The following is a 27,661-nucleotide window of genomic DNA, read 5'->3' as shown; positions in this document are numbered from 1 at the left end:
CACACCAATAGTAACAACAACAAGGTTCATGAATTTGAGAGGGAATAGAGGGGAGATGGGCAAAGTTGGAGAGGGGAGAAGGAGTAAACAATATATAAGCCCAATACTCATGTATGAAATCATCAAAGAAAGGAAAGAAATCCCTTAGTACATGGTCTCACCCTCCAAAGCTGTTCTGAAATAACGCTGTGACTCCTATTTTACAGATGAGAAATAGAACCAGAGATGGGAGTTAAAGATGTCTCTAAAACGTCAGAGCCAGAATGCCCAGGGCTCTTTTATGCTCCGCTCTATCATCTGTCTCATAATACCTTGCTAAATACCTCCAAACCCAACCAGACAAGGAAATAATGAGTGGGAAAGCACTTTGGTAGAGATAAAGCATTATACACAAACAAGATGTAATCATTACCATCAGCAGGCGCATCTCAGGGCTTAGCTTAAGCACTTCCTTCCATTAAAAGCACTCTGGTAAAATATCAAGGAAGGCATTTACCGTGTGTGCATCCCACAGTTCTATCTTTCCTAAGGCTCTATCTGCAGGTATATGTCTTACTTTGAAGAGGCATGCTATACGTCGTGTTCTCAGAAGTAAACCTGCTTCTGTTGCTATGACTGAGTACTTGGGACGCTGGAGATTTAATGGGGTTGTATCAACAAAAGGATATTTCTGTAGTCTCATCTGGGATATATTTGGATCTCTCACAGGTGGGGCTATATAGCAATGGCTCCATGGTCTTCATATCAGCACAGACAACAAATGCCTATGAAGAAAATTGTCTAAGAAAGGATTCTTTAGAGTCTACCCACTAAACAAGGGAGGAAGGAATTACCTTAATTGGTTGATTCACAAAGTGCTCATAGGCTATGAAGAAAGCATGCTCTAGGGAAAGGCACAAAACATACTTAAACCCATTTGTCTCTAGTGGCCAAATTACATATGAGCCAGTGGGAGTGGCACGGACAGTGTTTTGTAATGAGACTCAGAGATTCTGACAGGCTTGCCCTGTCAAGAAGTGGGTAGAAGAAATCAAATAGTGATGTCGTCACAGTGATGACTTAAGGCAACCCATAGGAGCCAGGGTGGCTTTGACAACCCTATGTTGACTATTATATACCCCACGGGGCTACTAGATACACCTGGAGGGGCAACATCAAACAGAAAGTCCTGAAAAGGACAGTCCAGAAGCCTCTATTCTGGGTGACTAAGACCATCCTTCTAGAAAGGGGATCTGAGGATTTGACTACATGGGAGCATTCTCTCTACCCACATTTCAGATACTCCTCTCCATCAGCAGACAGCCCACACGTTTTCCTTTATCATCTTTGTAGCATTCAAACTCAATTGTAGAGTAGAAACATTTAGAAGCCTAGCCAGATGTTTCTACGCTTTAAGGCATCATTAATACCTGGTTGGCATGGAAGCTTATGTTTAGGTGTAAACTTGAAAGTATGGAATAAACATCGTTTCTGATCTCTGGAGGAGAAATAGTTACTTTGTATTTTCCATGATTAAAGTGACAGAGCTCTGGCTTATAGATTGGCTCTGTTTGGTATTCATGACTAATATGGTTCAACTCTAATCCAATAACGTAAACAATAAAGCATCCTTCAATAGCATTCCCTCACCAAATTTATCTGTATACATGATCTAGACTCCTGCATTTATATCTATCTCACTGTGACAGCTTTCATTAATTTCATGCATTTATAATTGTGACATGCAACCTTGAATACAATGTTTCTAGTCTGAATTCAATATAAAATTACAAAGTCTACAGTGATCTGAAAGCCTACCATCAACATATGCCAAAATAAATAAAAATGGATATTAACCAACTCATGCTGAATCGAATAATATATAACTCAATAGAGATAAAACAAGCATGGAGGTATACCCACCACAGATACCCACTCATAAAGATGTCTGAATTAGTCTGCATACTGAGCTACTTGTAGGGCAATGAAAACTGGATAATGAACAGTACAGTAGGGGATGGGCCTGCAGCTGTTCTAAGTAGAGTGTTACCTAAGCAGATCATGACTGAGTTAACAGGTAAGTGCATGAGAGATGAGGGTCATAAAGATGCGAGCCCAGTCTATGGATATGATCCGTGGAAAGTGGAGAAGGCCACCATAAGAGAAGGGGTGACCTTTGTTAAATACATTGGAACTTTCTAGGCACACAAGGCCAGAGTATTCTAGGGAGAACACTGCAGGGACAAAGGCACAATCCAATGGAAGGGACACATCCACCGCAGTGCTGAACATGTCAGGAGAGTTCTCTCAAAGTCATCATACAAAATACCAAACTAAGATGCTTTTTACTATGCAAATTCTGAGTCAGGAAGGCTTTGGTATCATAGGACTATGAGGGAAGATATTTTTTGAGGTTGAAATAGGAGGATTGTATGCTCAAATGCAGTGCTAGCAACTTAATGTGACCCTGACTTAGACACCAACTCCAGTAGATAGACCTGCAGTTGAGGACTGGGCCTACCCATTTATCTCAAAAATTTTAACCCAGAAATGGAAAGACAGGGACAAAAAAAGGAACAGAGACTGAAAGAAAGGCCACCCAGAGACTGCTCCACCTAGGGGTCCATCCCATCTGCAGACACCAAACCCCAACACAAGTGATGCCAAGAATCACTTGCTGCCAGGAGCCTGATATGGCTCTTTCCAGAGAGGTTCTGCCAGGACCTGACCAATACAGATGCAGATACTCACAGCCAACGATCAGATTGAACCCAGGGACCCCAATGGAAAAGGTAGAGGAAGGACTGAAGGAAGTGAAGGGGATTTGCAACCCCATACAAAGAACAGTATCAATGAACTGGACCACTCAGAGCTTTCAGGGACTAAACCACCAATCAGAGAGTATACATAGAGGGAACCATGGCTCCGGATACATATGTAGCAGAGGATGGCCTTATCCAGCGTCAATGGGAGGGGAGTTCTGTGGTCCCGTGAAGGCTTGATGCCTCAGTGTAGGGGGATGCTAGAGCAGTGAGGCAGGAGTAGGGGAGTGGGTGGAAGAGCACCTTCATAGAGGCAAAGGGGTGAAGGGGGGAGGAAGAGGATGGGATGGGGGTTTTGTGGAGGCTTAACTTGGAAGGGGCATAGGATTTGAAATGTAAATGAATAAATGATCAATAAAAAAGAAAACGTGAAAAGGAAGATGGGGTTGCTTAGTGTTAATGTCCTTGTCTAGCATGTGTGAGGTCTTGGGTTCAACTGTGAACCTCCCTCAGCCCCAGTTCAGACAGAAGGCTGCATTTTCAAAGAGATTGGGGCTAGCTGGGGTAGGGTCTATGAATCAGCAGCGATAGTACTGACTTTGTCCTGCCTACAGGGTAAAGTATTGGAGGAGACCAGTTGCCTTCAGGGTGGTTTGGCCTTAGACTGTGATTATGCCCTGGCTGTTCACTTGTCAGCATGTTTTCTGTCAGCTCTGGGTAATTGGTATTGATTGTCTTGCATGGTTTTCTTCTACCCCTATTTTTTTCTTTGTCTTAATTCAAAAGGACTGATGAATTACAGAAAATGATTTTTGAACATCTCTTGACATAGTCATTTGTAAATGCCTCCTTAAATATGCTGTGGCAAGAATACCTGATTTGTAACAGGTATTTATGGAGTGTGGACAGACATAGGCATGATGGAGAAGAACCTGGCCTCTTATATCTTGGTAAAGGCCCTACCAAGAACTAGGTATTTTACAAACACTTTTCTATTGACTATCTATGTGTTTTAAAACCCCGTTTGGCATACCAGGAAACCAACACTAGGCAAATGAAATCATGTGCCTAGGTCACACAGATGCGAACACAGGAGCAAATATTGTCTTAGAATTAAAAAGCAAGGAAAATATAAAATATTAAAAAATGACACCATGTTTATTTTTAACTTTAGCTGTTATATTGTTTGATTTCATCTTGTTCATTCAATTTATATGTGGTTACTAGGGGGTTCACTGTATGTGCCAGGGGAACAGAGACCAGAGAGATAACCCCTCATGAAAGAGAAACCCCTATATAGTGCCTGAGACAGGCCAGCTAGGTGGCCATCTCCCACCTCTATGACGTTTGCACAAAGCACACATCCAAAGAAACTGCTCTCTCCTGGCCACCATAGTGGGTAAATTCTCAGTGACTTTTTAAAAGACTTCCTTGACTAAAATGTCCCTGTTCAGAATAATCACTGTGCCTATCACATACTCTGAGGTAAATTAACCTGTGGACACACGCTAGCTCTTAATAGCCTATCCAAAGGCAAACAGTGAAAAGCTAAAGTTGCTGAGAGCTGCTTTAATATAGAAAGGCAAATATGAACCCCACAGAGCATTTATGTCGGCTCAGAATGGAAGGAATGAGGGCTTCACTTGGAAAATACCTACCGATAGTGATTATCTTGTGATGTTACATACATACACTTTTTAATTATGCTGGGAAGCCATTGTCATTGTCACCATCTTGTAAATGAAGGGACAGAGGCTCACAGTGGTTCCAGGATTGTTAAAACCTGATAGGGAAGGTAGATCAAGAATGCTGATCTAGTGTGACATCCAAACATGTTACTTCCACCTGTGTGTGTGTGTGTGTGTGTGTGTGTGTGTGTGTGTGTGTGTGTTGGATGCATGCATACATGTTTTCCTAAATTCTTTGTGTCCCTGGGTTTCCAGATTCACAGTTCTGCTTGTACTGTCTCCTTTATTATCCTGGTCACAGATAGTTTTGGCCAATCTCACACCAACACCCTGGTTAGCTCTGACAGCAACCGAGTACATTCTACCTCTCTTCAGAGGCCTTCTACATGTGTGTGTTGGATGCATGCATACATGTTCTCCTAAATTCTTTGTGTCCCTGGGTTTCCAGATTCACAGTTCTGCTTGTACTGTTTCCTTTATTATCCTGGTCACAGATAGTTTTGGCCAATCTCACACCAACACCCTGGTTAGCTCTGACAGCAACCGAGTACATTCTACCTCTCTTCAGAGGCCTTCTACATAGACAGACTTGCCTTTGAACCCTGGGCAAAGGCTCCCTATTCATTGTTCTTGCCATTACCTTTCCCCAAGAATGGGGGCTTGGTGAGAAGAACAGGCAGAGCTTGAAGTTCATGTGGGCCTGAGTTCAAAGTCTGGCCCCACTGCTTTGCTTTTGGTCTATGAGTTATAAAAACATCTTAAACCTGGGTTCTGACATCTAAATGAAGCTATGACTATGATTCCTATCTCACAAAGTCTCGTTCTAAATGAGCCTGACACACAGTAGGGATCAGCTGGAAGTTCCTTTCATTTCCACCCTTTGTTAGTTGGTAGAAAGAGTACCAAATTCAACTTTTCATGGTTAACACCAAGCATAGTATGTTGCACACAGCAGGAGCTCAGAAAAGCAGGATGAATCTCATGAAGTCCAGGACAGGGATTGGCAATCAATGGTCCATTGCCTGATGCTTTGGTTGCTTTGTTTAGTGGTCTCTATTGGAAGATAGACATACATTATCTATTATTGTTTATAGACTTCAAAAAGAAAGCTAAAAAATTTATTATCTAGTCCCCTTCTAGAAAATGCTTGAGAACCTTGGTCATATGTGTGTGTGTGTGTGTGTGTGTGTGTGTGTGTGTGTGTGTGTGTGTGTGTGTATGTGTGTGTGTGTGTGTGTGTGTGTGTCCTTTCAAGGAAGGTGAGTACTTGAAAGCTGTTTTGCTTTGAGGCTATAGAAGTTCCTCTATTTCTTACACTCTACATATTATCATGTGTCTATTTTATTTATCTTTGTCTTAGCTTCTATTCATCCCATTTTTATGCTATATACTCTTTCTGCTCTCTCCTATTAGACATTTCTACATTAGTGAATAAGTTTCTTTCTTTCTTTTTTCCTCTTTTTCTTTTTCTTTTTGGTACTTATTCCTTAATTCCTAAAACCTTGGCAGGAGTCCAGCATATAGTAGGCTCTTCATTATTTGTTGAGTGAATTAGCATTGGTTTCACAGTAAAGATTGGTTAGGTAAACCACAACAGAGGAGATACACACACACACACACACACACACACACACATACCATCTGGGGGATTTTAGAGAGAATGTGTTCTAGATTCCTAGGAGCTGAATATTTTCTTTTTTCTTTTGTTGTAAATGGGACAACTGGGCTTCTGGCTTACTTATTGCTTCTTAAAGTGTAATATGAACACAATTCAGCAAAGGGAGTTGCCATAGTTCCGGTTCCAATTCATGAAATTACTTGGTGTCTAGATTGTGGCTGCATTTTCCACAAGTTCCTCCTGTTGCTCAAGTTGCTGGTTTATGTCCTGAAAAATGGGGGTTCAAGGATCTATTCCAGCACTTAGAGGAGGGAAAATGTGGAGACCATCACTGTCAGTCTGTCTTCCAGCCTTTTCTGATTTTATTTTTATTATTTTTTAATTTTTATTTTATTTGTGTGTGTGTGTGTGTGTGAGTGCAGACATATATGTATACTATGGCATGCATATAGATGTCAGAGTACAACCTCAGAAGTGGGTTTCTTTCTCCTTCTACTGTGGGTTCTGGGGAACCATCTTGAGTTCTCAGACTTATGAGTGAATACTTTCTCCTGGCGAGCCATCTTGATGACCCATTTCCATTCTGTTCTTTTTCTTCTGCCTTGTCTTTTTTAGTCCAATGATCCAGACCAATCTTTCTATCTTCTAGGCTGGTCTTTGTCTCCAAACAGCTTGCCTCCAGACCTCCCTTTCCATAGTTTCCCAAAATCCAACATCTTCAGCCTCTCTCATGCCCACCATTTAGTGTATAACACATACAAGTGATTTTTCATATTGGAATGCACTGACTGTCCCCTCACCTTCCACCTCTGTCCTCTGTACCATTTGTTATGGCTTTTTACCTCTCCTTCTGTAGTGACATCTCTTCCCTTCTACCATCTATTTGCTTTGTCATCCTGCATTCACCTTCTCACCCCTGCCTGTGGATTGTTAAGGATGTTCATTTCAGGAGCCTTGGCCCTTTACTCTGTTTGCTTCTATTCTTTCTTGAGTTTTAATTGTCCCACCCCATATTCTCCCCTGTCACCCTCAGAGTAAGGTTACAAATATCTTCTTCCTGTCTACATTCTGCTTCTGCATTCCCAAGGTTGCCTGGGCATTTTTACTTGGGAATTCTACCGGCTTCCTCAAATTAACATATCTATGGTCATATTTATCTTCTTTTCTCCCAGCCATTTTTCCCTTCCATGGATGCTTCTCTTTCCAGTTCAATCCATTCTCCACCCCTTTCATTGCTGCATGATGTTAGAAAGGCTTGCCTACAAAACTGCACTTTGATGCGGACTTAGTAAACTAATTATGCACAGATATCTGTTATATACTAGTGGTTTCTCCTACTCAGGAAGATTAAGTGTCCCTTATCCATTCAGGTTCTCTGGTGCTCAAATACTTCAATGCTAGCAAGTATTTTCTAGAAGTTAGGTATGGAAAGATGATGCCCTAGGAAAAACCAAACTACCTACAGCTTCTCTCTGGAAGGCAAAATACTGCAGAGACTTCTTTACAGTGACACACAACAGGTGCTTTGGGATTGATGAATATAAATGTATAAATATTATCAGAGAACCATCATGTCCCATGCACATGCATATGCTTCTCAGAACATGCCTGAGTTTCATGTCCTAGGTCTTGTTGGGTTTCATGTTCTAAAACATATCACACAGAACCTCATGTTCATACCAATTGAAAGTCTGCTGTTCATTGTCACACTTGAGCTACAAGTATTTGAATACCTGCCTCTAATACTTCTAACTGTTCATCTTTGATTCTGTCACAGGTACTGGCACAGCACAGAACAGAGACTCCATGTCTAGATATGTAATGTAGACCAGCTAACCCAGAGATTAAGAATATACACAGAATTTGTGCTAGTTACTATGTGTCCATACCCGCTATGGATTGCATAAGAACCCTTGTAAGATCAGTGGACCTCCCAGGGGCCATCATTACTGTCACAAACCTATTCTCTTTCTAAAAGGGAGTAGGAAAAAACCTAATATTTCATGAGCAGAAATACTTTACCAAATCATCTCATTCTTTCTTCAAGGCAAGTGTGTGAATTAAGTAAAATTTCCCTTTAGTATCAGAAAAATGAGACTTGGAGTCTAGGAACATTGGCAAGGTAAGACATGAGTATAAAACTACACGGATCCTAAACCTCCTACTCATTCCATCAGAATAGATGCATTGTATTGTATGTCCACAGCTTTGAAAATGCTATTCAGACCAATCAAAATGGTCATTTCTCCAGCATTGGACAAATCTACCTTTAAATCCACTGGTAAGTATATCCATCCACATTAATAAGCTTATACTTAATTTGGTGTCCCTATACTATACATAATTTTTAACTGGTATTGTTGTGGATTTGGTTTAACATTGCTTATATTATATAAATTTGGTCCCCAAAATTGCACGAGAATCTGCACACCTGCACATAAGACACTGAGGTACCCTGCTCCAGTTAGTTTTGATTGGTAAATAAAGTTGCCAGTGGCCAATGGCTGGGAAAAGACAGGGGCAGGACTTTTGGATTTCTGGGCAAGGGACTGAGGAAGGAGCAGGAAGAGAGTTGGCCACCATGTCAGGGAAGGAGAGGAGACATTATGCCTGAGGTGTAGAACAGAGAGACAGCCAACATGTAAGAGCCAGCGAAGAGCAGACCCAGCCCCCCTCCACTGGATCTAGGGCAGCAAAGATGGAATATAGATTTTAGTAAGTAATAACTCAGGAATATCAGAGGGGAGTACGTTAGCCATGTGGAGGTTAGAAAGTAGCCTGGCCATTGAGCTGCTAAAAGCATATTAGAATATAAAGGCTGTGTGTGTGTGTGTGTGTGTGTGTGTGTGTGTGTGCGTGTGTGTGTGTGTCTTTCATTTGAGAACCAAGAACATTGGGGTGGGTAGTGAGGAATGTGTGCAGCCACCACTGCCAGGATTGATTTGAGTAGTGATAAATGGAAAGTGCTACATGGTATTTTATTATTTGTTCCTGCTGATATCTTAGACAGGCAAGAACACCATATGGTGATATTGAAGGTCCTTATTTCTGCATTCTCACTAACTGGAATACAGTGTGTGTACTCAATGCTCAAGGTGTGTTTGCTAAGTGAACAGGTAAGGCATAGCTTCTAGGACCTTTGGCAGTAGCGGTGGAGGGCATTGGTCCCTATGTGAATGATGGTGGTGGTATCATTTTCTCTGCTCACAGCTTGACACCAACTGAGCAGGATGGATCAGGAAGCCACTCTCTGTCTTCATCTCTACCTGGGGAGGTTTCAGCAGAGGCTATTGTGAGGCCAGGCTTTCTCACAAGGCTGTGTTTGCCAAGGATAAGGGAAGATCTAAAATGGAGGGTAATACTGTTGACTAAGAACCTGGCATTCTGAGCTCTGGTCCTATCCTTATGCTAGCTGAATATGCGATGGGTTTTCAGATTTCTCTATTTTATTTTCTCATTTTCCAAATCCAGAGATGCATGTTGGGACTATGAGAGCATTTCAGTGGTTTCCCAAATGTTCCTCGGGAAGGATCTATTAATTAAAGTTTCTTCTCCTTTACCCTTGTGTTTTGAAAAGCTCTGATTTGATGTCAAAATCACTTTTATTTAGTGAGTTGTAAAAAGTTGATAAGTCAGCAGCCATCATTAGCTGTGAACAAAATGTATGGATAAAGTGATATAATTAATGTTAAAAGCCAAACAGGGAATTTCAGCTGAAAGCCAAGACCTTGGATGTTTCTGTCATCCTTGATGCTAGGTTGGAATAGTCAGGCCTCCCTGTAGTCTTCCTGGTACATCAGAAAGAGCCAATGGACTCCTTTTTATCCCGTAAGTCCCCAAGACTACTTCTTCCCTGAAGAGGCACAAAGGGACCCAGAAGCTCCCGAGATCTGTGATTCTGTCTTACCTGCCCCTCCTGCTGGAACTGAGGTGCTGCTAGTTAGAAACTGACACTCACAAAGGAGAACCAACCCCTCACACCTTCAAAGGTGCGAGGGAAAAATCAGGATGACAGAAACAGAATAGACAGGAACAATGACAGCGCATTTTCAAACAGAAAGGCATCCATACAAAATAAAAACCTTCCAGACTACAGAAGACAGAGGTGGATATGAGAAACCAACAGACAACCAATCGGTTGGTGCAGGAGAAAGTGCATGCTACAGGCTCCCTTCTGGGGCACAAAGTGGTTAACACCGGCTCGATACTTACAAGTAATAGGAGTACGAATAAGCATTTCTTCTATAGATTGATGGGCAGTCAGATGAAGGAAATGTCCAAAAGGGGGAAAAAGAAAAGACAAACAAAGAAGAATTAGATTTATATGAAATCGTGATTCTTAGAAATGCACATCATATTAGTAACCCTGACCTCAAGGAGATGCATGTTCTTAAACATCAGCTACTATCAATGATGGAAGAAGTGAGCAAGCCTTCACCTCTGACAGAGAGGCTCATCACCTCACACAGAGGAAGCCACGTTTGGTGCTGGCTGTTTGTACTGTTTTAAAGTTCTTCCTTACAGACAGATCAAACAAACTTCATTATAATTATGGATTTTTTTGAATGTCTTTGATAAGCTTTGCATGGAAGCCTAGAAATAGGTTACCAAACTTCCACATTCCAGTATTCCTGGGATCCAAGCAATGACACAGACACAGTAGCACCTTTCATCAGGAAAGACTGCCTCCAAATCTATTCTATAGGAGGTCACAGAAAAGGCAGGGAAATATCTAAGCAGCATCCTGGATAGCTCTCCTGACATTTACATTTCCCAGGCTCATGTATAGTATCTACCCCAAATAATGAGTCATGGATGACCTAGGTGACAAATAGAATGTGGTAAGATTGTAGTCTGCGATTTCCAAGCTAGGTGTTCTGTTTATTTGTTTTTTGCTATTATTTTAAAAGATGTTTTGTAGTTTCTTTTTTCTGGACCCCTCTATTGGATGCCAGAATTTCTATGTAAGAAATTCAACTTTGCCAATGCTGCCATGCTGAAGAGAACACATGGAGAAGCTCTGGGATTACACAAAGAGAAAGAAATGACCAGGTACTTTCCAGTCTTTCCAGGCCAAGCTAGAATTCAAACAAGTTATCTCAGCGGAGACCATGAGTATCACAGAACAGAAATATGTCATTTCCTTTATGTCCCATCCAGAGTGAATCCCCAGGCAAAATAAAAAATAATTTTTTACATCATTAGACTTTGAAGGTTGTTACATAGTAGGACCAGGGCAAAGTTTAACATCATGAAGAAGCAATGTACTGAGAAAGAAGCATTCTAGCCCCGAGTGTCAACAGTTCCTAACTTGAATAAAGTTTGTGACTCTATGTTCTATCTACTGCCATTGATTTTCCAACTGTATTCTAAGATTCCAGGAATTCTTCAGAGAAGTCATAGGGAAGATATCATAAAAGTGGGTCTGTTGGCCCCCTACTAGTCACCAAAGCTAGGGAATTGATATTTGTATCTATTTTATATATGTAGCATTTCACATGGCTAAGAATTCAGGCTTCTGAATGGAAGCTTGAAAAATGGCTGCCTTCAGGCTTTCCCTAATGTCCCCACTAGTTCTTGGCTTCTAAATAATCACAAACTTTTATGTATGTCCACTAAATTCCCTTTGTTGTAATTTATCTTACACTGTAAGAAAAATAAATAGGGATGTTTTTTATTTCATATCAGCTTTATCTACATTGTGATGCATTTGAGGACTATGAAAAAACTGCTAGGAAATTCAAGTTCCCAAATATCCTCCCGAGAAAGCAAGAAGAGTGCCCTCCCCTCTTGAATTATTTCACTAATTGCAATTATGATCCCATTTGCTTGTCAAGAGAAGATTCAGTCTTTATAGCCACAGAGATGTGTTAGTCACACACATTCATAGCTCAGGATTTCTACCTTTCAAGTCAGAAGTAGCAAAGGCCCCCAAGGCAGGGCTAGCAAAGCCCCAACCAATAACCCTAAAAGTCCAGAAGAAAAGTGAATGGTAAGAAAACATAAAGAACCATGCTTTCTCAGTATGCTGAGGTAGGGAAAATGAATCAAAGCAGAGCAAGATCCAGTGATGCTCCCTGCTTCCCCCAACCCCAGTCCAAGTTTTTCAGAATCCTCAACCAAATGAATAATGGCCCTTGAGAATGAAATGGAAAGACCAAGATCTGTGATGGATGGAAACTGGATGAGTCATCAAATCCCCATTCACTAGCCATGGTTGGCATTGGTCATTCTTCTGCTTCACCAATGGCTGGTGCAGTGCCAGGAAATGCTATTCTTTAGAAGCAGGCAGCTCAGGATCCCGTTATCTCTTGCTATGACTTGAATGTCTCCTTGGAAGCTGGTAGTGTAACTTGACCCACCCCCCCAACTCATGTGCTGATGAAATCAGAGACCTGCTGAAGGTGTTGGAGACAGAGGTGGAGACAGAGATGGAAACATCAGGGTCAGGGGCATATCAGAACTAGTGGCTTTGAAAGAAGAGGCAGACATAGCTAGTCTGTTTACAGGATGGTACTCTCCAACCATGTGCTGCTGCAGCAAGATGGCCCTTTGCAGAAGAAGAACAGATGCTGACAGCCTGCTGTTGGATCTACCCAGAACCATGAGGAATAGGTTTGTTTTCTTTATAATTTACCCCATCTCAGGCCTTTTGCTACAATAATAAAATAGATTAATTCTTCTACATATGTCAAGCAACTTGAGAAGCGAGAGGCTAATGTTGCAATTTCAGCTTACTGTGACATTTTAGACAAGCAGACTCCTCCTCTCAACCTGTTTCCTGATCCTTGTACTAAGTTGTTGCCACAGATGACAGACACATCAAATAGCTTTTGGGTCATGGAAATACAAGAAGCTGCAACATGCTGGTACTACCATTTACAGCGGAGTAGCCTGGAGCAAGTAATTATGTAGGCCCTTGTTCCAATTTCTTCAACTCAAACATTGGAAGCAGTGACTGCTTACTCCTAAGAGTAATCATGGGTATGTGGTCATTCACATCAGATTTCTCTATTTGGATTATATTTAAATAATATAAAACAGAGTATATAGTCTTTTTCAGAAATTATGCTAAATTAATATTAGTTAATACTAATCTATATTTGGAATAGGCTAAGCATAGATGAAAAATCTACAGATATAAAATTTGTTGCCTCTTTCTTTCATCACCAAGATAATGAAGGCAGTAAAAATAGTTATCAATTATATATATATTACAATATATAACACAATATATATAAGTATATTACTTAAAATATAAAATTTGCTAGGCACCAGCACTATTCTATGACCTTCCCACAGATTAGCTTGTAGATTCCTTACAAATGCCTGAAGAGAAGGATCCTATCATCTTCACATGACAGAAGAGGAAACAAAGGCAAATGTGGTGAAGATGATGCAACCAGTATGCAAATTTGATGACATCATCTCTCCAAAGGTCATGTTCTTAGCCACCATGTAGCTTACACTGCTTGAGGGCATAAGAAAATGGGGCACCAAGAGTAGACCAACCCTGACAATGTCCCATGCCTCATCTATTTGAATCTTCCTTACAAAAGCAGACAACGTTACTATTAATTTTAATTGAGGAGCCCAAGGATTTAAGAAGGCACCCCTCACAGACTCTCCATCTGTGGAGATACTGGAAACATACTGTATTGGGCTGGGTTTCTTTCAAATCTGCAGTCACTCCCTCTTATGGAGCAGACTGTGTTCAATATTCTGGTCCTCTCTATTTTCTGCTCTCAACATTCAAGGGTAACTTCTTTGGGGCCACCTCCTCCTAACAACATGTTTTTTTCCCATTCAAACATAGATGGCCTGTTCCAGAAACCTTTCCTGAGTTATCGTGGAGGTCACCAAAACTAGTGCTGTCTTTGAACCACTGTCAAAGAAACTTCTAGAATGGTAGTGATCTGTGGTTTTCTAATAACGGGCAATCATTTCTCAATCAAGTTGCAAAGTCACAGGCATTTACTCTGTGGCCGTAACACAGTTTACATGTGTGCATTCTCTAAACCTTGAAGAAGATTTACTGAAGGTCTGAATTTACAAGGATACACTGATATTGCAGATAACAGATTGCCTGAAACCAAAACTCTTGAACACAAAGACAGCTGTGCTTAGGAAAGAAAAGGAAAAACACAATATCCCCAAATTTAATAAATCAAATACTGCAGAATCGCCTTTTTAGATAGCTGACAAAACTGGCTTCGGGTTTCTCTTTGTTTTATATCATTTTAACAGTGCTGAGTTGTCTATATAACCACACATATGGCCATCTACTCATCTATCTGGCCCATAAACTTATCCATCCGTCCATTCATCCATCCATCCATCCACTTAACAATTCATCCCTCTATCTATCCATTCAGGGCATAGACCCACCCATTCATCTATTTAATCCACTCACTTCACCCATCATCCATCCAACAGCACATTCATTATCTATTCAAACATCATTTCATTATTAATTAAAAAAATTCCTGAGAGTCTACTAATATACCCATCTCTGCCAAGTACTTTAAATAGACAAATGATATTCTAATCCAGCCCACCTGGTCTAATATGAAAGCCAGGCAAGAAAATTATAGAGGAGGCAATAATAATAGATAGCACTTTAATGCAAGGCAATCACTTATGTACCAGATATTAGTGTAAGACCATCACAGAAGAGGTGGCAGAGGGATTGTAAGACCCAAAGGAGGTAGATGACTTGATAGAAACAGAGGACACAGCAGGGCAGTTGCATGCATAAATGCACAGCAGATGATATAGCATGTACAAGACCCATGACAGCTCAAGCCAGATATAATCTCAGCATAGAGGGAGGAGTGGGCACAAAGTCCAAGCCCTCAATGAGAAGATGTTGTAAGTTGATGGATGCTGGGAGGAAAATCAGTTTTGTTTTCTTTAAGGGTACATAGTCCCTGATGGGCTCACCTGTTCCAGTAGAAGACCACATAGGCAAGGGTATCTGAGGAGCATCAACCTTACTTGATGTGTTTGTTTTTTAAAGGGGATATAAAGTTGTGTGGGTAGGGAAGGTATGTTGGATGTGTGAACAGTGAAGGGAAGGGTGAATGTCATCAAATACATTGTGTGAAATTCTCATGGAATGAAAAATGAAAGTTAAATGTAAAAAAAAAAAAAGCTACTACTTAAACAGTATAGTATTAGTTATGTACCAGATACTATTGTAAGTAAATCATGTGGACTAATTATCCTTACCATAGCCCTATGAAACCTTGTTATCCTTATGTTACAGACAAGGAAAGTGAGGTTCAAGGAATCAACTTTCCCAGATTTACATAACTGGCAAGTAGCATGGCAGGTGTTAGAGTCCTGGCCATCTTAGTTCAAGAGCCAATGTCACAAACCATTGGGCTACATTTTTTTCCATGTTTGAATGATAAAGTCACAGAGAAGCCAGGCTTGTAAGTGGGTATTTTCAGGTATATGGAATTGTTTACTGCCCTGAGTGGGTGACTAGTAAAGTACAAATGCCATGATATGGAAAGGAACATTGTCTCTGTCCTAAAGGCGAGCCCAAAAGTCATCTGGAGAGATACTTGTTCTAGATGAATGATCATAAGGGTTGTGTGACGAGAAAGTTGGAGGGAAAAGGGACAGTGGTCTCTAAAGATAAAACAAGAGTCAAGATGAGATGTGGGGCACTTTTCTTCACAATAATCATGGGATGGGAAATAAGGGAAATGTGAAAGAGGCTTAAGATACACAGTAATAGGTGTCTAAGTGTGTGCAAATGGAAACAGGCTTTCAAGCATCCAGACTTAGTATAAGCACAAATAGAAAGGGGGATGGGAGAGTTGTTCGCTGAGTATATGGGAAGCAGCTGTTCAGCACAGGGTAGGTCCAAGATGACAGATTTCATTCGTTGGTTTGTTTGTTTCTCACCTCAATGACCCTTTCAAAATTATGGCACACAATTTTGCATCCCAATTTCATCTAGGGTAGATATTATTATTTAAGAGTTTGAAAAGAGTACGAACTTCAATATCAGATGTCCTCACTTTGAGACACAGTACTGTCACATAGTCATGTGACTTTGGGTAATTTTCTAACACTTTCTGTTTCAGTTGTATGACATACAGCACATGAGTGCTCGCGCGCACACACACACACACACACACACACACACACACGTACTCAATAACATGCCCAGGCTCGCTTAACTAGTCCAGTTTATCTCACTCTTTTGCTTGTATTTAGGTTTTCTCATGGGCTACTTCCTTCTTCAGCACTAGGTTATATGATAAATGCCCAGAAGAAGACTTGAGCCGGCAATATGGGGAATGGGCTGTATGCAATGGACTGTCTGTCATTAGGAAGACAATGCGATTGTCAATGGGGTAGGAATGTGGGAAGACATTCCTAGGCCATCATACTTGGTAGTGATATTTAGAAGAACTTGGGGGTAGGGGTCAACATTTGACACTAATAAGACTCTTGTACGTAAAGAAATATGTCATCGGGAGAATCATATCTCCAAAGCCTGAGTATAGCAAAATTAAGAGAGGGAAAGTGGTGTTTGAACCTAAGCTCCTGTTTCCTGCTCTATGATTTACTTGCTTTCTATTGGTCATTCAGGACTGGTGAAAATTAGCATCTTGGGCTCTGGAATCACTGTCTGGATTTATTTCTAAACATATCCCAGCACCTTGGCCAACTCATATAACCCCTTTGAGCTTCAGTTTCCAGTTTTAAGAACAAAACAAAGAGCCGGGTGTGGTGGCGCATGCCTTTAATCCCAGCACTCGGGAGGCAGAGGCAGGTGGATTTCTGAGTTCGAGGCCAGCCTGGTCTACAAAGTGAGTTCCAGGACAGCAAGGACCATACAGAGAAACCCTGTCTCAAAAAACCAAAAAAAAAAAAAAAAAAGAACAAAACAAGAGCAAAATAAAAGTGCCATCAGTTCAATGAGACACGATCATTAGAAGGGTGACAGTGACAATCCCAACACTCCACAGTTTAAGTGGAATGAAGAAATTAGGTCAGTGTGTGAATGTCATTTGCAGCATTGCTGTTAGCACATTGATGATAGTTTTGGAATAAATTTGCTATAGTGTAAGGTGAGCATTCCTGTTGGTATAAAGCATTCTAATTCTTTACGTAGGTATAAGGAACAAGGTCTGAATAGTTCCTGTAAGACTTGGACATAACACAAAACAAACTCCATGTCTTTGCTCTTGTTTTCTTTTTTGGTGAGTTTTGGCTTAGTTTTGGCATGTTTTATCTTACTGTTTAGGTTTGCTGATTTTGATTTTTGTTTCTGTGGGTTTTTGTTTTTGTTGTTGTTGTTGTAAGTAAGCATGCCTTCAAGAATCTGCTTGAGTTTCTACCCTGACTACTCTCAATGATAAACTGTAATCTGTAGACTGATATAAAGCTTTCTTTTTCTTAAGTTACATTGGTTAGACTGTGTTTTGCTTTATTTTGTTTTGTTTTGTTATTTTAATCACAACAACATAAAGGAAACTACAACAGATTCCATGCTCAGGTTCCAGGAAGAAAATCCCAAAGCAGCTTGACTCTGACCTTCATTAAACTTGTGCAGGAAATATTACTACCCAACAAACACTAATTTGTAGAGGTTCTTGTATGGGAATGGCTAATGACTTGAGCTTTGTATTCTTTGCATAAAGAATATCCAGTGCTCTATGGTATTAGGTAAGGAACAACCTAGGCGGCCTCACAATCTCTTGCTTGCTCTTCTTTGGAGGAGACAGTCTAAGGACTCTAAAGGGAGAAAGTAAAGGGTAGGATGAACTCTGGACTGCATAGAGGTGTTAGCAATGAGGACTTCTCATCATCAGGAGCTCAGGGGGAAAAAAGAAAGAAAAAGAAAGTGGTATGTGTTACTATGTAATAGCATGGTGATCCCTTCTGGAACAGTCTGAAAGTCTAGGTAGAACTGGTAGATCCAGAAGCAAAAGAGAATAATTCACTAATGATAGAATAAAGGGTGGGTAGTTTTCAGTGAGCATAGCCAAAACCACATTGGAAATCAATTGTGTCAGAAGGGCTTATGGTTCTCTTTTCATAATGCCCAGATTATATATGCTTATTATTATATTAGCATATTATAATGTGCCACAATCAAAGAAGATCAGCCAAGAGTGATTCAAAAATAATTTGAAACTTTAACTTGAGCCTTTTGGAAACCATAAAAGAACTTACTTAAGCCTCCCATTGACAACAGTATTTGACTTTTAGCTCTGAAGAACCCTCTCTCCAGGATAAAACAAGGCCAAGGTAAGATCATAAAACATTTGTCAAGTTTTATTGGCTTTTTCCTTCCTATTTGCTTCCTTTCTTCTTTCTTAAGTCATACAAATGTAAATTAATTTCTTCATTAAGTCCTCCTTTATATCCTTTGCACTTTAAATACATTCTCTGGCTAGTTCTGTTATCCAGGAACTTCCTAGCAAGAAGACAGAGGAGAGTGGCAAGTAAGCCTTCCCATCAATGGTCCCATCAGTGGTAGTGAACCCCTGAAAGGAAGAATCTAGGGACAACTCTGTTGAGGAAAACACAGCTGTGGCTATAGCCTTGAAAGTTCTATGGTAGACTCAATTCAGGACTTAGAGACTGGAGGTGGTAGTGGGACTCCTGAGTTGGAGTGATTTGTTTATTATTCCAGGGTTCCTGTTCCTTAAAATGTCCCTCTTTCAGTGTGCTACAAGTAGCATTTTGGCTAGCAGCAGGCTAGTAGTGTACTAAATTGGCTAATGTTCCCATATTGATGCATTGGGCTGGAGTCAGCAGAATCCCACAGAAGGACTGAGTTCACTGGGGCCTTCCTTGTCCTCCAGGCATCTCTAGTCATTGGGAAATACTGTAGGTTAGTAGAAAGAAGCAAACCCAGGCTCAAGTTCTTTATTTCCCTTTCCTGCCTTACCTTTCCTCCCTCCTTTCTCTTCCCTTGCCCCTATATCTCCTCTACTCTTCTTTACCCCCCCCCACCCCACTTCACCCATCTCTGAAATATTCTTATCCACCAGCAGAAACATGTCCATATATGTAACATATGTAAGTACAGATCAGCAGCCCCAAGCTGTGCATTGCTATAGGGTCTGAAATTTGCTCGGGAGAAGGGTGTGAAATAGTGATCATGTGATCCCTGTTGGTTGTGTCTGACGGTTTTCTAGACATGTGGGGCGATAAAGATACCCGGAAGAGGTTAACTCTACACGGAAGACTTGCTTTATGTGTGCTCTCACCCGAGAAACAGAAAACCACTTCTTTCCTCCCTCCCAGAAATCACACATTTCAAAAATAGCTGCTGAGAAGGAAGTGAAGCTTTTTTTTTTTTTCCCACAAGCTCACAGTCGATGGTGACGTAGGTTAAGCCAGGCTTTAGAAAGAGCAAAATTGGAAGTTCCTATCTGACTTACAAATCAGTGGCAAAGAATCAGAAAATTTCAGGTCTATCAAAGATATTCAACTCCATTAAATTGGCCACTTTTCCCATGTAGACAATCCCAGATTCACCTCTGCCTCTAACACACTTGCAAGGCTAAGAAACCTGTCAGTGATCTTATATGTGCAATATGCTTACCACTCCCAGAGAACTCAAAGTATATGTGCCACCTCAGATAATAGCAGCTGATTGATTAGTGGCTGGGACATACAGCATGGCCACGTTTTATCAATGATGATGAGATAACATTGAAGTGAACCCTCTGAAGTCTCTTTATCCCCAGTGATAACATAGCACCTTCCTTCCACTCTAGATTTTTTTAGTGGGAAAATCGATAGCTGGTTGAGAATCCTAACTCTTAAGCTATTCCATTGGTTACCTTAAAAGAGAAATGATGGTTTTAGACAAATTATATTAATAAAAGGCCAAGTGCTAACAAGAAGATACCCCGGTGGGAAAGAAGACTGGCTCAATCAAAGCTTGAAAACGAGAGAAAGAGAGAGAGAGAGAGAGAGAGAGAGAGAGAGAGAGAGAGAGAGAGAGAGAGAGAGAGAGAGAGAGAGAGAGAAACAAAGATGTACTTATGGCTACATGGCTGAGATGCCAGCACTGGCACTGTTGCATCATCAGCTGGGAATGAGGACATTGGCTTTCAATTTTTATTTTCATTGGCACTCCTTGACTAGAGTGTGGATTTGTCTTTGGGGGCATTTTTTTTCCTCTTGAGAACAAGTTTCAAAAGTGTCTTGCAACTTGAAGATGATAGAAATTCCCTGGTCCTGCTCATTAGTGTGGTCTTCAACTCCCTAGCTAACCAAACCCAGAGCTCTGGTCTCAGGATGTAATTAGAGTCATGTAAATCACTGCATTTGTTGTAGAAAGTCGGGACTCCGACAGCTGTTACTATAACATGGATGATGGTTTCTTAGCTTTGGCTGCAAAGTGGGAAGATGGAGGCCATGACAGGAGCCTGAAAGTGAAACCAAGAAGACATATATATGAGAAGTAAGTGTGCCCATAGAGTTACAGGTAAAGGCTAAAGAGAGATGATGCTCAGGAGACCCAGTTTTGAGGAATATATAATCATCCCTAATCAATATGCTAACTCACACTCATGGTTTCCTTTTTTTTTCTATCCCTCTCCTCAATTCCTGTGTATTGTCTTTAATCCTGTGACTGAATCTTAAGCAGAAGATGAGTGTGGGAGTTTGAATCTTGGGAATAAAGGAAGTATTGGTACTTGTGCTCTTATTAACAATGTGATTCAAAATAAATATAAATACAACATAAGAAAAACTGTATTAGTTGCCCATAGGAGTCTAAGATAAAAATCCCAAGGAAAGATAATACTAAGCAGTAACAATGAGTTGAGACAGTTGGGTGAGACATGGAGTATGAATAAACCATAAGTAGGGAAGTCTCTGGAGTCTCACTCCTTCGCAGATGTTGAAGGCAGCATGGGAGGCTGCTCTCCACTGGTGGACAGAGGGAAATGCAGGTGAGAAAGGTAGAGCATTATGTCCCTGTGTTCATCTGTGTTCCTGGAGTTCCCCAACCATCTTGAGGGCATCACCAATCACACAGAGTAGTTAATTCCAAGAAGACTTATTTCATCATAACCAGAGTCCGCAGCACAACCAGGGAGCCATAAGAATCCCTGACCATCTTAGAAGCTGCTCTTCTCAAAATCCCTTGCCAAGGAGACAACACATATCTCTCAAACACTAGCACAAGGAAGTTGAGTGTTCTATCAGCAAAGTGCTACTGGACAGTAACTGATAGAGCAACAGCCTGGCCACATGGTGGTGCTGGGTCTTCTGGGGTCAGCAGGATCTTCTCGGCAGTGTTGAGACTCACCTCCTTTTGATGGTCAGCATCACCCCCAGGAGAATGATGATGAACATGAGGAGGCCAGCAATCACACCAGCCATCTTCACCGTGTTGTCGACCTGCTTCTCCGGCTCCACAGTGTTAGAATTCTGGGTGGAAGCACCTTGAGGGGAAAAGGGAAGGAGGAAGATGTTGAAAAGGCTCACATGTGACCAGGCAACAGTGACAGTGACAACAGTGTCCATTTATTAAAGCTAACCATGTGCCAGGCACTGTGCTGAGAGCATCAGATATATTGCTCTATTTAATCCTCATTGCAAGTTAATCCCTTAAAAGTTTGGGATTACTATGATGTCCTCTTAGAGAAGAAACTGAAGTGCTATGCAATTAGAGTTTCCCAGGTCCGTACCTGCTGTGTGGGAGCATAAGATTTTATTCATTGTGCTGCTCTGCCATGAGAGCTCAAACCTTAGTCCACCATTTACTTCTTGGGTTCATGTTTCAGATCATGTAATGAAAATCATAGTTTTATGCTAAGATAACACAATTAAAAACCACTGTGTTCCAAGGGATCGTCTTGTTTTATTCTTTTAGCAAATAGTAGAGGGAAAAAAATGGTGGATTAAAGTGAATTGGCTTGGGTTCAGAAAACATGAATTTCAATTTTGGCAATTATGAAATACTACGTGCTAACTTGTTGACTCAATCTCTGGTAGTGGAAAGTAGGAACTGTCCACTTATATTATCTGTAAGCCAGGATGGATGATTCAGGACTCTAACTTGCCCAATCCTCACAAGCAGTTCCAAAGGCAGACACTAAGAAAAACACTAAAGGACTTGCCAGAAGTCACATGGGTGATGATGTTAAGAGTGAGATCCCCGGGGTTTGATTAGAACAAATTTAGGCCTCAGTGATCAGAAACCTTGAATTCAGCTCCTAAAATCCCCAGTTTCTCTACCTCTCTCTCAAAAAAAAAATAATAATAAAAAAAATCAACTGTTTCTCCATAGCAAAAGTAAGTAAGCAAAGAAAGGCTGAGCCCAGCCTTTTCTTGTGTTTACTAAGGATGGAGGGCAATTTCCTGTTTCAGGCATTCTGTAGAGTGGCCCATGGGTTACCAGCATCCTAGGGCAATTTTCTCCTGCTGTCTTTATTTCCCCATTAGAATCACATTTTTTTTGTGAGGCAGCTTGAAGTCGGAAGCACCTTTTTCCAAACTCATCTCTACTTTTCTGCAACATCAGCACCAGTTCATCCTTCATCAGCCAATATACCTTCTGCAGCCTCCTGCGCCTCTGGCAGGGTTTCCTCTCTCCTCCAAATTCTGATAACACTTTATAACACTTTGCACACACCTCATGATCTCTCTTAGCACAATGTACTGATACTATTAGTTGCCTGTTTTTACATCTGTCTTTTCCACTGGTCTGCAAGCTCCTCGGGGGTAGACTTATACCTCATTTATCTCTGTTCCCCATGTTAGCACGGATCCTGACTCATAAGAGGGGCTCGCTAAATGTTTGTGGTTGTTTGGTGTTTGGCTAAAGGGATAATGTCTCTGCCCACACACATTTGTCCTCATGGAACCAAATTGAGTTTTCTCTTGCTTTTAGTCATGTTTCCATAGAACTCAGCTAAGCATTGAGTTGAAACGTTGCTTCTCACATTTTGAATCTCATACTCATGGCTGTTTAAAAAGCAGGCCTCCAGCTCACTGATAACTCTTCTGTTTTTTGCTTCGGAGTGTAGAGCATATATTCTCTCCAGGCACTTTCCTCAAACTTTAGTTAACTTTGGTAAGTTGGTTTACGTAGCAGAGTGTTTTTGGTGGGAATGGAAGGTCTTTGAGAGTAGGTGTGGTGTCCTTTTCATTGCTGCAATGCCAGTATCTAGCATAGGACTCCTCTCACAGTCACTGTGATGACTGTGTATGACAGAAGGGCACAGGCCAGAACTATTTATTTATTCATGCAGTTATGCATATTTAGGTCCTGTGTGTCCAAGTGCTGGGGCCAAACTAAAGCCTCCTTCTCCTACAAGTAGCTAATAGTAATATATCTATTCTTTTTTTCTATAAGATAAAGGCAACACCAACTCATCTAACCCCGGGGCTGTCTGAGAAGGTTCTGGTGTTCTGCAGTCCAGTGATTTCCCAGTTCATGTTGGAATCACCAGCACATCGTTAGCCAGGGCAGTCTGACATTACAGAGTGGGGGTAATTCTGAGTGACTCCTAAGTAGCCCCCATTTATGAGACTTAAGATATGATTTCTAATAAAAAGCTAGGCTATAATGTATTATGCCCAAAGGAAAGAGACACCCCAAATTCAAAGCTCCCCAATACTAAGAATCTTTATATTCGGATTTAGAGGAAAGGTTGGCTCGAAATCATTGAATCCATGGTGTAGTTAAAGTTTACTTAGTGCCTGTTTTAAGGTCCTGTTCTAGAGGATAGTAGCTCAAGGCAGAGATTCCCTGAGAGCCTCTTCCTGTATATGATCCCTGTCATCACTTGGTCTATCAAGACTCACACCCCATTCCTTAGGTAAGTTCTTGCAAACTTCTATTAGTGGTAGGCATCTGGAGATGTCATAGTGAGCAAAAGAGACACAGTCCTTGTCCTCATGGAGTTTGCAATCACTGGCATTTAACAATGAGGACAAGAAGTTAGTAATGACAAACTTTCAGCTTTGTTAAGGGTTTGGACAGAGAGGTGCATGACCTCCCAGAAAGAACAGAACAGGGAAGTAAGTCACTCCTGGGAGGAAGGACCATCAGGGCTGTAGCTAGACAACTGAAGCATAAAGAGGTAGTAAAGCCAAGATCCTGGGTCAGGCTGAGTGAGTGGCAAGCGGTCTGGTGTATGGCAGAAATGTAGTATTTAAGAGGTTAAAAAAGAAGAAAGAGAAAAGGCTAAGAGAGGCTGGAGAGAGGAGCAGGAATGTTTACACATGACACTGTAGGCTACGAGTTTTGTTCTGTAGCCCAAGAAACACAGAGAGACATTTAAATTCTGTTTATAAGGTAACAATGTGGTCACATTTATGTCCCAGCATATTATCCCAGCTTCAATGGGGAGCCAAAGTGGCTTGGAGAAATGAGCTTGGAGACTACTATAGGCATCCAGATGGAAGATGATAGTCACAAAGACTCAGGAAACAGCAGTGGAAAAATGACAAGAGTGGTCACAGAGCTTTAGTTTGTATGACATGGAAGATGAGAGTTGGATTTATGGGTTCTAGAAGCAGTACAAAAAAGAAAAAGTTTAGAGTGTTTGGAATTGAATGTAGGTGGTTAGAGGTGTGAGTCTGGAGCTCCAGAGGGAAAGTCTGAGCTGTAGGTAAAAGGATTAATTTGTTATTATCCACAGATGGTACTTGGAGCCTGAGAGTTCATGAGATTACCCAGGAAGGGAAAACAAGTAAAAAGAGAAGCAGGCCTGGAAGAGAAACTTGAAGCTTGGTAGAGTCCAGGGAGTAGGTAGAGACAGACAAACTGGTATATAAAACATGAACATCCAGAAAGGGAAAGAAAACATGGCTGGCCATAGTGTCCTAGATCCAATATAAGATAGGATTTCCAGAAGCAGAAAATGATCAGCTGTGCCAACCACTATTGGGGTAGGGTCAGGTACTATGCTCCAAGGTAAATGAAGGTCTTAGTTAAAGTACTAGGAAACCTCCCCTACAAGACCAAGATGTTGTTATAGAAGCCCCTTCAGTGGTAACCATGACTAACTAGTGGTATATGCTTGAGAACCACAGAAGAGCATCCAGATTCTAGGTAGTCATGTGAAAAGCTAGAACCTGGTATCAGAAATCTTCAGTGAGTTTAACCAAAAGGCCTCAGAGCTGAAAGCACAGACTGCATCTTGAGGCTATTAGGAGCAACTGGGCTTTTCTGCTCCATTCAGGCTTCATATACAACATGTACTTGCAGAAAATTCAACTTTCTCTTAAGCATTCTCTAAGAGATTTTTCGGTAGTAACTAAGGATTTGCTTTCTTATTTATAAAGGGAGGGGGTTGGTAATTCAAAGGTGATAGACATGCAGAGAGTGATTCTGGACAAAAGATAAGATCTATGGAGATTTAAGAGGAAGAACTGAAGGATGGGACATGGGAAGTGCCAATGACACTTCTGTTGGGTCAGAGTTACATGCTTGGGGCTGACACTGTAGATGATTGGCGATCAGGATGAGAACTGAGATCAGAGTCCTGGGGAAGCACATCAGGGCTAGCTTCTCACACAGCCACCAAGCAAGATAACCATCAATTTACAGGTGCCACTACTGAGGCTGGTAAATCAAAGGCTATCTTTGTGACTTAGTGCCCCAGAAATCCAAAGGGGAGATTCAAAGGGGCAGAACTGGAAATCCTGCAGAGAATTGCTTAGCATCAGTTTCAGTCCCTAATAGACTCAGTCTCTGACTCTGATGACTTCTGCCTTTTAGTCTGGTACTGGGAAGAATGTAAGGGATTTGGATGCATCCTCTTCACACTTGGCTTCAACAAGACCCAGCAGGAACACAATCCAAGTGAATTAGAATTGGCATCAAGGCACCAGGTGGCAATTTATCCAATTAGATAAGCTTTAAGGCTCTCCTTGAGTCCCCTGTGTGATGTGGTCATCACAAACAATCTTGTGAACTCAGCTTACTAATTCAGCTGTCTCCAACACGAGGCTACAGGACTGACCTTGTACCCTAGCCAGCTGCTACCTCTGTGCTCTGAGTACTCTCAAAGTCTACATTAGTTTTCTCAAAGCAGCAGTCGCTTGTCTTTTCCCCTCTACTCTTTCCTCAAAGCTATGATGACTTCGAGTTTTAGCCCCTCCTAGCTTTAGTGCCCAATCCACACATGACCTTCTGTTTTCTATCTGTCTGTTCTTGACTCTGAAAACCTCAGATACAGTGCTTAGCATCTTGGAAACTACTCTCCACCCTCCATTTGACCTCCCTATGTGAGTCCAGGGGCCATGTTTGTCTCTCTCTCACAATGTTACCAAGCATCTATCTCATTCTGATCTTCCCCAGGGATTTCTATGACCTCTGTTGGCAAGGGAAGAGCTGGTCTATGTTACTCTGTACTCTTCTGAACTCACTGGCGAATTTTGTTTAGCTGTACATTCAACCACACGAGAGAGCTCTCTAGGGAGAAGATGAACCAAGAGTCTTGATGCTTCGAAAGTGATTCAACAATCAGGATACCAGCATCACCTGGGAGCTTATTAAAAGTCCAGACTTACAGAATCTACCCTAGGCCTGTGGAAACAGCAGCTCCATTGTAACAGAGCCCCTGTGTGCAGTAAGTGCATGGCAAAATACACATTACACCGACCTCGAAAGTAGTCAGAATAAGAACTCTTCTGTCTAGAGATTCTATTCTGATGAGATCCAGTTCTTGCTGTCTGGTCACTAACAGGCCATTGTAGAAGATAGAAACCCCTGCTTGGTCTCTTTAATTCAAAAGGTCAAAAGCAGGGAAGTGACTGAATAGATCAGGGAGCCCCAAGAACTATCCACTGGAGACTAACACTCTGCTTCTCTCATCCAGATTTTAACCAGGAATTCCTTACCAAACAAGGGCGGTACTCCATCATGAAGCAGTGACTTTATGAAAACAATCATCATTCCCAAGTGCCACCGAAGAGGCAGCCTTTTCCTTGTTTACTGGCTCCTACTTTCCTACCTGTTCTGACTTCCTCAAAGCCTAGATGTTTAAAAAAAAAAAAGCCCTCTCATGTTAAACCCAGCATTCTCCTTAGACCCTGACCAGCCTTTTACGATGGCTTCCCCATCTTAACTTGGGTGTACCTTAACCTCAGTGGTATCCATAATCTTGGTGATGTGTGCCCTTCTTTTAGTTCTGGAACTTCTATTCACTCTATCCTCCTCCCTGTCCTGCCTCTTCTCAAGTTACTCACAGGGCAGAAAGCATGTCACCAACAGTAGAAGGTGCTTTCCAGGGACATGTTGTACACATTGTCAAGTAGAGGGGACTACATGACCTTTGTGCCTCATTTGATGTTAAAATGCTCTGGTTTTATGATACTGGGTCAAAGCAATGAGCCTCAAACAGAAATCCTCGACTTTCTATTTACATGTCGCTGCTAACTAGTTGGGTGACCTTGGCCAAATCAATGAAACACAATGTGATATAATATCCTCATTTGTAAAAACTGAGAGAAAATGTCAAAGTCACAAAGATTTTTCTCAGGATCAGGTATAGTCCTGGAGGTGAAATTGCTTGACAAACTTTAAGGACCACATCCATTCGGTGTCCTGATGTTACAATTTGAGAACTAGTTTCAGAATGTCTGTAAGCTTTGGGAACCAGAGG

At 41.3% G+C, this 27,661-nt stretch overlaps 1 protein-coding gene across 12 annotated transcripts in view; it reads right to left on the bottom strand.

The window, feature by feature from the left end:
* Ptprt (protein tyrosine phosphatase receptor type T) overlaps nucleotides 1-27,661 on the bottom strand; it is a 1,119,809-nt gene that overhangs the window by 156,532 nt on the left and 935,616 nt on the right. For 7 of the 12 annotated variants that reach the window (XM_029473981.2, XM_029473985.2, XM_029473982.2 and 4 more), the window contains 2 exons: nucleotides 21,349-21,484; nucleotides 10,260-10,289 (listed from right to left, as the gene is read on the bottom strand). In XM_029473981.2, the coding sequence (XP_029329841.1) occupies nucleotides 10,260-10,289; nucleotides 21,349-21,484 (166 nt within the window). The remainder of the gene's footprint in view (nucleotides 1-10,259; nucleotides 10,290-21,348; nucleotides 21,485-27,661) is intronic. The other 5 variants (XM_029473983.2, XM_029473986.2, XM_085832577.1 and 2 more) reach the window with 1 other exon arrangement.

Source organism: Mus caroli, unplaced genomic scaffold (genome assembly GCF_978045245.1).
Source record: "Mus caroli unplaced genomic scaffold, Mus_caroli_1 scaffold_2, whole genome shotgun sequence".
NCBI classification, from domain to species: Eukaryota; Metazoa; Chordata; class Mammalia; order Rodentia; family Muridae; genus Mus; species Mus caroli.
The sequence above is the reverse complement of the archived record's forward strand: the minus strand, read 5'-3'. Positions and strand labels throughout refer to the sequence as shown.